An 11,751-nucleotide genomic window follows, 5' to 3' on the forward strand; every position below is an offset into this window, starting at 1 on the left:
CTAGTCCACGTGCGTAATTGGAAAGATATATATTTATAGAAAGATCTCCTTTGAATAATACTTTGATTATCTATTTATATTGATTAAAAATCGTAAAAGCGGTAGTCTACAAAAAAAGGTGTAAAAAATATCGTGCCATCTTCAAACTTTCCCGGTTCATTGTTTTTCACTCACTTTTCAGGTGACGCCACTTCATATAGCCAACCAAATATACAACTATACTATATACATGTACATCACGCATCGCAGACGTTTGTCATTTGTCCCGTCTGACTTGACGATTTTCTACAAATCTGGATTGAAAAAAAAGATTCGGCAGGAGTTTATTTAGCTTAAGGGACAAAATGACTTCTCTAGTTTCTTCAACATCAGTTGAATTGAGTTCTTACCGAGATCAACATTTCAAGGTAAGCAAATTTTTTCAAGATAACCTATGATGAGAGTCCCAGCGGTGAACCGCCAGTCTAAGGAATCAAATCTAATGAATAATCTCATCTGATTGTCAATATTTATTTAGGGTTCGCGTGCCGAACAAGATAGGCTACTTCGGAATTCAACCACCCTTTACGTCGGAAATCTATCTTTCTTCACTACCGAAGAACAGATCTACGAATTATTTTCAAAATGTGGTGATATCAAGAGAATTGTTATGGGTTTGGACAAATACAAAAAAACACCATGTGGGTTTTGTTTTCTCGAGTATTATTTGAGAGCTGATGCTGAAAATTGTATGAGGTATGTTAATGGTACGAGGCTCGATGACAGAATAATTCGAACTGATTGGGATGCTGGATTTGTAGAGGGCAGACAGTATGGACGTGGAAAAACTGGGGGTCAAGTAAGTTTAAAAGTTTATTCATTTGCAAAACGTATAAATAGTTGGCCAATCTCTACCACAGCCCTTAAGGGTTTTTTTTGTAAACGTCGATGAAACCCTGGATCAGATCGATGTGAAAAAATATGCCCTTTTGAGGTTTATCATTATTCAATGACTTACCAATTGTCATAGTCATGCGTTTATTTTTTCAAATTAATGGCAAAGTTTGCTAAGCATGTAGAAAACTTCTAGAATAATCAAACTTCACAAGATATTGAATAATAATGAAACATAAAAGCGGTATATTTTTTTGTGTAAATTTTATCCACCGGTTGTCATAAATGTGTGAAAATCTTGAAAATTGAGAGGATATAGCGGCAATAACTCCTACTCCCTAAGTAGATCTTTAACAGCGAAAAATTGACATAGAAGTTTTTGAAATAAAAATTTCCGGTATGTAATCACTTCATCATTGATTAAAGAGGAAATCCATGCAAGGTCCTTCTATATACAATACTTTACTAATCACCAGTCACTTCCCAAGGGAAGAATTATTTGACAGCAAATCAATTAAATAATTTATTCATAAAGAGGAAATAAGACTTATACATACAGAAAATCCATGTTTTGCTGCGAAATACCAATTGAGATGATATTTTAGGAGGAAAATATTGAATGCATGTAGTGTAACCATTAAATGAACATTGAATCATACTAACTAGAATTTTCTCATGCAATGAATCCACAGAGGGTTTATGCGTCATACCACGCTCATTTTCCATTCACAGAAGTCATGAGTCGAAGCTAAACAGTGCTTACAATACAGATAACCATTCAAAGGCCATTATCAATTTGCAAATTGCGAAAAACTTCTGTATAGAATGGCCAATCAATAATTTTATAACAGTAGAATACGTCTAAGATTAGGGATATTGAATAGAAGAAAATTTGCGACTCATTCAGCAGTGAAAAAATAAAACCATTTATCTTGCTTAGCTTGTATTTATATTGCAAAGCAATATCTCTGAAGCTCAATTATATCTCTGAGAATAGCTCAATTTTCTTAGAAACGTGTTTAGCAACTCCAACTCTCCTATTTAACGGAAATACGCAGAGAAAATTCCTGATTTCTAATAATTTTTAATTCTAATCATTACTGAATGATCCCATACATCACACATCCCAGCGTTAAATTCTCCCAGAACAAGTTGCAAGGCAAATCCTGTTTTCTACCTTGAATTTGTTAATTTTCAGGTTCGTGATGAATATCGATCTGATTTCGATGGTGGTCGAGGTGGTTATGGAAAAATCCTCCAACAAAAAGTAACTCCAATGGGTGAAGGAGGTTTTACACGATAATATAACACTAGAATTTTGATACATGCTTCATCCGTAAAAAGAGAGATGAGATTCATACTATTCATGTTTATATTGTACATTTTTAATTCGTAAGTTCATTTAGTTCACTATTCACGATTTTTTTCATATATTCAGTGTTCGTTGGACAGTGAAATTGATATTCAGATATACCTAATTATCTGTTCTTCTGAAAATTGTAATTAATCGTTCAATATTACATGGACGCTATGTAGAATAAAGTATAGACAGAGGCGATATAGTTTCATCTACAATACTTGTTTACTTTCTTCATTAAATATAAACGGAGCATTCTTGGTCAAGCGTAAAAACATTAGTGTGTTGAATAATGGGAGTAATTTCGAATTTTTAGGAACAAACAGTCTTTAATTGATAATTCTATAAGGTGAAAATTCAAGGGATATTTCCCCGAGAATTTTAAAAAGTATTTACAGTAGAAGAAATTTATTCTGTACAGTGAAGGCACATCAAACTGTACTTGAACAAGTCTTTGGTCGTGGCTTTCTTTCATCAAACTTGAGAGAAATTCATACAATAATCATTCAATTCCTATGAAATTCATAGGAATTATTCTCCAGAAATAAGGGGTAATACGATTTAAAATTTAAATTAATTAATCTCAATATCCAAACATAGAAACATTTTGATTCACAGTATGCAGCATAATTTTTTTCCCGGTGGTTTTTTTAAAACTGCTCTGATTGCTTCGATAAATACCATTTGGAGGTTCTCTTGATTCATTGCCGAACATTCGACGTATCTGGCTGCTCGAATTCGTTCTTTCATCTTTTTACATTCCTTCGGTGTAATTATTTCAGTTGTTGCTTGATTTCTCAAATCACCTTTTGTCCCTAGAATTACAGAGAAACGTTGAATTGAGTAATTGGCTCAAAAGAAATGATGGAATACAACTATTCAAATATATAACTTGTATCACTAAGTAATGGATCATTTAATTTACTCACCCACGAGAACAATTGGAACATTAGGGCAGTGAAATTTAATTTCTGGATACCATTTACTAAAAATATTTTCAAATGAACTTCTTGCACTGATTGAAAAGCACAAGAGGAAACAATCCGTCTACAACACAAATAAATGTTTTATTAGAGTGACAACTGAACCCTGAATCAGGAGAGTACATAGTATCTGTATATAGATAGATAGATATTAACCAACATTTGGATATGAAAGTGGCCTAAGTCTCTCGTAATCTTCCTGTCCTGCTGTGTCCCAGAGTATCATATTGAACTCCTGCCCATCCATAGTAATATTATCTGAGTAATTGTCGAACCTGATAAAACGAGGTAGAAATGAAAATACAGTCATTTCATTCGTAACATCATTGCGTGCCTATTTTTCGCTATTCAACGTGAAAAATGCTTTGCGGATAAAAAAAAATCGAGAAAGAGAGTGGAAAAGACACAAGGATTTTTATTGTTACGTGAATGGTTTAATGATTGAATCAACTTACACAGTGGGTACGTACTCCGTGGGAAATTTTTTGTCAACGTATGTGATGAGGAGGCAGGTTTTACCTACCATACCATCACCCACTGCTGTAATTTTTATTGGTCTTAAGCGAGATGCCATCCTCGTGTCTGAAATTAGAGAAATGTGTATTAATAAAATACCAATAACAATTTCAGATTTTCCATAGAAATAGGTTTTCGAAAGGGAAAAATAGAGCATGTTGTCCGTACATATACAACTGTAAACGATATAATAGATCCGTGCATGTAACTGTTCAACTTATAACGCCTAATGGCCAATGCCCCTCAACAGTACATTTCCTGCTCGGATGGCGCGATAACATCTCTATATAACCATCATTTTTCCTAATTTTATAACATAATAGCTTTTAGCTTTTTTAATCTTTCCCGTTCTTTTATGCGTTCCATTTTTCCCCTGCTATTATTTTATTAACTTCAATTCAATTGGGGTAAGCGGTCAAATACAAAATGAACCGTATTTCGAATCATTTGACATTAGACCGATACAATTTGTCACAGTATTAATTCAGTACTTAAACCAAATGAATTATAATTTCGGTACAGAATACTCAATTCTTAATAAGAACAAGCCCGAAAACTCAGCCTCCCACTGTATTAATAAACAATTTCGAATAAAAATCTTTAAGGGACGTTTGCTCTCAAAAGTTTCTCCAATTATTTTGTACACTCAATGATAGTTTTATCATCAAGTGATTTTTTCTAGTGAAAAATTAATTTTTTGTCAAGTTTAAAATTATTTCACTGTATTAATTACTGATTTTGTGAATTCTTATGCAAATGCAGGAAGAGAGTCGTATGAACATGAAATACAAATCTATCACATCTATGGCGTAAGTTCCAGTTTTTTAACGTAAGATTCAGCAAATTGTAGCGTTATTGGTTTGTCTAGTTGTCAGTTGTCTGAAAAGGAAGCAAACAGTGTACTGGTAGCATCCGGTCACCCTTCAAGGCTATCCCTGGATTATACTGTCATGGATTGGTGTGGATTGCATATCAATTAAGTCTAAGAATACCTCTAATACACTCGTATGTATTCACATCGTTTATCAGAATTGCCAAAATATTTCAATTGACCGGCACTTCCAAAAATTCCCTTCAAATTAATCAGTCTCAGAATAAAACAAAAATCTTTGCAATTTCATTTATCGTATTGTGGATAGGAATGAAGCGATTTCACAATAGCCCACAACCTGTTGTGTCTTTGGTCCGTCACGTTTAAATCGAACTGCGGGGAGAAAGCGAAAAAGAAAGAAAGCAATCTCCACAATGCGAAAGATTTTGGAAAAAATGGATGTCATGGTAACATTTAACTGATCAATTACTTGACTGCAGCAATCAAATTACGACAAACCTTTTTTGCTACCACTTTCGATGCACATCCATGCAACCTTGGCGCAATAAAATGTGATTAAATTTCAAGTCTCTTTTGAATCTTCCGCTTCTCCTTTATTTTTCCCTGATGTGTGCTTGCCGTTTTTTTGACGTCATTGCATCTGTAAAATACCAAGTGCAAAAATTAAAGAACTCGATAAAAAAATAGGGTTTTTCTTATGATGAAGGGATCACTGATAAGAGTCTGTTGTGTGTGGGTATACTGATATATAATATAATCATTAACACATTCTTTGGGATTTCGAAGCACGCATGGTTTTATCTGGAATAACTAGAAGGACGATAATGACTCAGTCGTGACTGAGTAGAGATACCAGTGTGAAATATTTCGAGATGAAAAAAGGTCTTTTCAGCATTATTCCTAGCCTTGAGTTTCAACTAATATTTTTTTAATGGAGTGAATGAATGCATAAACAGCACTATAACATTTTTATGATTACTTCCATCATACACGTATACTCCCAATAATTGCTTTAGTAGAGATTAGTTATCCTTAAACCTCAACTGGTGATTTTACACATACGTGCTTCGTGGATGGTAATAAAATTCAGAGAAACTACAAGAAAAAAATGAGCCGAAAAATGAAAATATATATGATATAATCATGTACATAGCTTTATATTATACTTAATATATAATACAACAAAAGTAGAATTCTTTGGAAAATTAGTATTAGACAGTGAAATTTATTTACATACAATATATTTACGAGTTTTGAAATATACTTCCAATCCGAAGGTACGTACGATGACAAATCATTCTCAAAGTCCTTTGTCTCGATTTAATTCAGAGATATAAATAAATATAAATAAATATTTAAACAAAAGGAATCGTGTAAATACCACAAACTGCCCTTATTTTTTAATACATATAAATAGTGAAATACAAAATAAGAAAATTTGAATGAAATAAGATTGTCCGATCTGTTCACATATTGCATCTGTGACTCAGATGACATGTCACGGCTCACGGCGATCATAATTGGTTAATTAAAACTCACGCCTTTTGACACGATGAAACGAGAGTTATGTGTTTCCTAATTTGTACAACAGCCACTACCCACACGCCTGGAAAAGGTCAATTACCTCGCAGGTCATACTTTTCTCCAATATCTCCAATATTTCCGCATTTGCCGAGTGATGAAGAATATTGAGGGTTAAAAAACTAATTGCATAAAATACAAAGATTCTACGCATTTGTAAGACGGCTTGATATAGCGTTTCGAAATCAAATGCAAAAATTAACAGAATTACATATACAGGAAAAATTACGCTGGCCACTCTTTCAGGCTCCATTAAATTCTCTTCAATGAATCCAGTTGAATTCCTCGAATTAGAATATTTGTTTAAGCGTGACATTAAATAGAAATTACATGTGGGAAGTGTCATGGGATAATATTTAACGAAATTTTTAGTTTATAATAAACATCGCTTGATGAAACTTTTCCACTTCCAAATAGTCTCAAGGATTGAGAATTAAAATATTTATCGTACAATTGTTACAAACATCATTGGCTTCACTAACATGCTTGTGCACCTATCACAATTGTTTTTTTTTCGCACATTCTTGGGGAATGTTATATTATGCGATGTGTCCTTTTTCAAAGCCAATGTGTAGTATTGAAAATTCCGATCTAAATATGGGCCATTCTCCGAAAAAACAAAGACGTATAAAATTTTTTTTTATTTTAATTTTGCTGAGTTTTTTGTGGGTAATAGTAGGTAATGGTTTTCATGAATTTTTTCTAATTTTTTCTTTCAAAAATTCATAACTTCCCGAAATATCTATTGAATAAAGTTTTTTTCCTTTTGAAATTTCAATTTTTAACTATATTTTTATTTTCAAAAAATACTGCAAAAATATTGATCAGTTCTGAAGTGATGATTTTCCATTTTTAAATACAAATTACACGATTTGGGTGGAGCGGACACTTTCTTTTTGTTTTTGAAAAAATTTTCAAAAAAAGTTGATTTTTTGTATGAATTTGTACTTTTTTTTTCATCATGGGGAATCAATTCCTTCTATATTTTCTTCCAGTTTGAACATTTTCATTGTGTTTCCTTCTATTCTGGAAACTCGATACTTGATTTATTGTATGAAAATGTCATTAATTTTTAATCTCAATTCCCACATTTGCATACTTCAAATTTTCGAATTAGCACTACACTTCGCTCTTTCTACACAGAGAGAAATATTCAATAAAAATCACGTGTATTTTCCGTAATTCCAAAGCGAAATGTGGTTATCGGAAATTTTACGGAACTGTCACGTAGTTTTTATCTAAAGTGACAGAATTTCTCTGCGGTGCTCCGTAATTTTTATCTGAATTACTAGTGAAAAATTACGATACGGTCACTTAAATTTTTTGAATCGACTCCGTAAAATAATATTATTCGGGTTGTTCTAATGAGGATTTATCTTTCATGTTCCTTGCAAATTCCGGATGATGTGCAATTTCGCATAACAGAAAAACTTCACTACTCTCCGAAATATGATGTATTCGCCAAGGATTCCCCGAAAAATAGTGATTTTTACATGAAACTTTTGAGTTTACTCCGCATCAGTATCTGACACATTCTTATAATCAAATATTTTTAAGCATAGTGCACACTTATGCTGCAGAAAAAACCGTGATAAAATGAGGACATGCTCAATTGAACTAAGCACGAACGAACAGAAAATTTCCCAAATAAATAATGAAATAATGAATAACCTTCAACCTATATAACAATAATAAATAGTTTGAATAATTGCATGGGTAAAGTCCTGTTTTTCTACTGGATTTCTTCATATGTATGAAGCTATAAGAAATGCACCCAGTTGTCTTTCTTAGCGTGATGATGCATCGCAACGTCATGTATTGATTCACTGTAGAATGATTAATTGGGCTTGTAGGAACAAGTAAAGATGATGATTCTAACAATAATATTAATACGACGTACCGCGAAGAATTATTGTGTTGACAGCGTAGAACCGACGCCTACGTTTAAGGGTGTGTCGAGTCTTTACCATGAGGGTAACATAATTCATTAAATTATTGTAAAATTACTATTTTCCAATAGGAAAAATAATAATTTCATTAGAATTCAGTTGAGGAAATAGTTGAATCTATCTCAGTGTATTGTCGCGTTTATCTCTCCGAAGCTGAAGAATTTAATCATATCCTCGTTTATGTTGGAATTGTGACCACAACAGTATTCACTTATCATTTTTTTCGTCCTGTTTCATCACTCCGAATAACATAACGACAGTGAAAAAATATTTATTTTTCAAACTTTAGCCATTGAAATTCCAAAAAAATCCTCATTCTGTATTATTCTCCATTATACATCACAAAGATTGTCTGATGGCTCGTAAATGATAATGGGTTTGCGATAAGATAAGGGTTTTAAAACATGACGAATTTCCACGTACGTCACCTTGCGACCAATTCCATTCATCCAACATAATTATTCTGCAAATAATCCGTTCCTCGTACATACGTAAAAAACACTGCCAGCATATATGATCCTCCAACTTAACTATGACTTGTGAAATTAATTGACTCACCAGAACTAAACATTGAGTAAGCCTCTTCTTCATGGTGTCATCACCAAAATGAAGTCACCAAAAATCCACGTATTTGCAGGAAATTGGTGTGGATGGAACGAGTGAAAAAAGTCAACACAGCAAAGTTAGAAATAAAACGTGGAATTGAGTGAACAGTGTGGACGGTGCGGAGTACGCACGAAGACTGAACAGTGAACACTCATGACTGAACATGTTTATCAACCACTAGACAGGAGCACATATACATATACACATGACACGATTTCGTGGCCGATAGACTCACACACTACACTACACTCTTTTATCCAACCTTGTTCTATACTTTTTATACAAAAGACATACCCACACTCCTTTTCTTCTTCCGCCTACAATCTTTATTATTGCCAATATAAACAATACCACAAGTTATTTCTTCTTTTATTAACCCTTAAAACACTGCAATTTCACTTTTCGTGTATTCACCTTCCATGAAAGGATTATTTACTTTTTTTAAATCGCGTTTTTCCAAACCAATCATTTCTCCACCAATCTGATTAGCTTTTTATTATGACAATTATATCGGTATATATAATATATAATTGTGGTTTGCATGGTTTTTTTCTAATCGACTCCTCTGATGATGTGTTAGTTTTTTTTTATTTCGTATTTTCTTGGGAGAAGAATTTCCAATACGTTCTTGAGATGTAACTATTGAGAGAGTACACTCAAGGCTATAATTATCATGATGATTTTCTACGGCAAAATTCGAGGAAACAAATACAAATATTTGTTTTTAGTGTGGGATGAAAAATGATGATGTAAATTCGAAATACAAATGCAGTGTTTGAATTGGCCATCAATTGTTTGACAGATATGGTACAATAGGTTTGATTTGCATCATAAAGTTTCAGGTGGAACGACTTGTGTGTATTTTTGGACCCTATCAATATTCTACACCCCTACCCGTTTTCCCTTTCGGTCAAGAAACACTCGAGTTATGGTGGTAACTGGCAAGCCTTTGATGATGCATCCTACTGAATCAAGGGTATATTAATTTTTCCCTTTTTTATCTTTTCCTCAGGAAGGTGGGAAGGTTGATGGGTAACCGATGGGAAAAAATAATACTCAGAAAACTGAAGAGAGATTGTGGAATACAGTTTGATTTTGATCATATCATAAAATGTACGAAAAATGAGAATATAACGGCGACAAGGGCTGGAAGTCTAACGATGCTAAACTTTATCCTATTATATATGTAAATAATCAGAATTTTTAAGAAATCTTTAAATTAGAATTTACTCCAATTTATTAATCCATTTTTGTTCTTTTTTTTTGAAAATTGAAAATTGTTAATGAATCTGTTAATAAAAAAATCATAATAACGCATTTATTACGTCAATGATTCATGATTGCAATTTGTTTACAAAAAAAGTAGAGATCTATATTCGTGTTCATTTGTTATTTCGATTTCTTGTATTATTTATTTTTCAAATGTCTTCGTTTTCCAAATTTATCGCGAATAATCTTCATTATCGGTAGGGCATTATAATTGGATAATAAAGTTCATAATTTTACATACGGAGGCGCCAAATTACACGGACATCGGGAAGCAATGGAAGAAATGAATATTGCAAGGAGGAAAACATTGTCATTCGCATTCTGTGACAAATGACTTAGGCATTTCATTGAGTTTCCTTTGTTTAGATTATTAAGCAAATCCACTATACACTACTGATTTTATCACAAAGTTGATTAAACACTCAACAATGTCAAAATCTTCGCGAATGTCTAGTCATCCTCTTGAACTTATTGGCGGGGATTTTAAAGAGGGAGCAGAAAAGCTCGTGAACGAGGTACTCATTCACTCATTCACAATTTTCGATGTTCAATATTTTCTATCCAAGCTAATGTATCAAGCAGATTCGTTAAATTTTTATTGATATGTAATTTCAAGGATAAACAATTGAGTGGTGCAGTGCAGAGGACTGTTACGACATTGAAACAATACCAGCACCGTGAAGTAAGACTCTTCAACGATATTGCTAAATTCGAATTGTCGTTGAATCTTTTGCGTGACAGCAATCAGGGTTTGACAGAAGCCATTGCTCAGAAGACTGTGAGCAATGATGAGACTAAAAACCACATTGATATTCGTGAAAATCAAAATGATAATGAACGAAAAAATACTCGGTAATCTTACAATATCAAATTGCATTTTTAAAGGCGAAGTCGTATCTCTAAATTCACATTTTCCATTTTATCGTATATGTAGAGAAATAATTTACGATACGTATTTTAGAGAGGATCTGCAAAAGAAAGCTGCCTTTTATGCTCGTCTAATGATCGAGTCTCAAAGTGAATATGTAAGTTAGAGAAAAATTTCTAGGTTTCATCAATATTTTAAATTCTATCAATCGTATAGTAACAATTATAATCTTTTTAGAGTTCAATCAAATTAGAAAATGATACGAATTTCTACGAGAAACAATTGGCTGTGATTTCTTCTGAAGTAAATAAACTCATAAGAGAAATTGGAGCTTTGGAAAAGTCTGCGACATTTTCTTCGTCACAAGAGTTCGCGTATGTTTTTGATCTCAATAAATTAATGTAAGTGATTCTGAACTCCTTGAAGACATTATCCATTACTGAAGTACAATTTTTGATTAATTTAATTGTTTGGGGAATTCTCGATTTCTTTAGGAAAGATGAAGAAGAGCCGATGATACGTGAAATGAGATCAAAAGATAATGTCCAGTTCATGCTTACACGAGAAATTAAACAAACTAAACATGAGATCTCTTATCTATAAGGGAGCGTCAATGACGATTACTAAAGAATCATTATTTCATTTTCATCTAACTCATATGAGTTGTAAATCCATTACTCACTTGATTTGCGATCAAGCATTTGAATTGCATCGTTATTAGAGATCATGAACCTGATGAGAAGGGGAAAAATCGTTGAAAAAGAAAAAATAGTTGAAATTTACAATATTAATAATCTACTCACTTGGGCTGAAATTATTACTAATCAATTGATGTTATATTATTTAAGGCTCGGGTGGATTATCTAGAAAAGATAATTTACTCCGAAATTCGGATTCCTAATTACTTTGGCAATTAA

The 11,751-nt window shown here is 32.8% G+C and overlaps 3 protein-coding genes across 3 annotated transcripts; 2 read left to right on the forward strand and 1 right to left on the reverse strand.

Annotated features, from left to right (window-relative positions):
* The first annotated feature begins 211 nt into the window (after positions 1 to 211).
* Cbp20 (cap binding protein 20) lies at positions 212 to 2,448 on the forward strand. The gene is made up of 3 exons (XM_011301332.1): positions 212 to 407; positions 518 to 838; positions 2,072 to 2,448. The coding sequence occupies exons 1-3, from the start codon at positions 345 to 347 to the stop codon at positions 2,174 to 2,176; spliced, it is 489 nt and encodes a 162-aa protein (XP_011299634.1). The 5' UTR covers positions 212 to 344; the 3' UTR covers positions 2,177 to 2,448.
* Positions 2,434 to 8,852, reverse strand: RhoL (Rho-like). Its single transcript, XM_011301331.1, has 6 exons — positions 8,650 to 8,852; positions 5,060 to 5,201; positions 3,669 to 3,795; positions 3,374 to 3,488; positions 3,160 to 3,277; positions 2,434 to 3,045 (listed from the first exon to the last, which is right to left on the reverse strand). Exons 2-6 carry the CDS (start codon positions 5,085 to 5,087, stop codon positions 2,843 to 2,845), a joined length of 591 nt encoding a protein of 196 aa, XP_011299633.1. The 5' UTR covers positions 5,088 to 5,201; positions 8,650 to 8,852; the 3' UTR covers positions 2,434 to 2,842.
* Positions 8,853 to 10,256: 1,404 nt separating this feature from the next.
* LOC105264459 (uncharacterized) lies at positions 10,257 to 11,739 on the forward strand. Its single transcript, XM_011301333.1, has 5 exons — positions 10,257 to 10,481; positions 10,583 to 10,818; positions 10,928 to 10,991; positions 11,072 to 11,235; positions 11,329 to 11,739. Exons 1-5 carry the CDS (start codon positions 10,395 to 10,397, stop codon positions 11,435 to 11,437), a joined length of 660 nt encoding a protein of 219 aa, XP_011299635.1. The 5' UTR covers positions 10,257 to 10,394; the 3' UTR covers positions 11,438 to 11,739.
* The last annotated feature ends 12 nt before the right edge of the window (positions 11,740 to 11,751 follow it).

The sequence above is a fragment of the Fopius arisanus genome, unplaced genomic scaffold (genome assembly GCF_000806365.1).
Source record: "Fopius arisanus strain USDA-PBARC FA_bdor unplaced genomic scaffold, ASM80636v1 scaffold00021, whole genome shotgun sequence".
NCBI lineage: Eukaryota > Metazoa > Arthropoda > Insecta > Hymenoptera > Braconidae > Fopius > Fopius arisanus.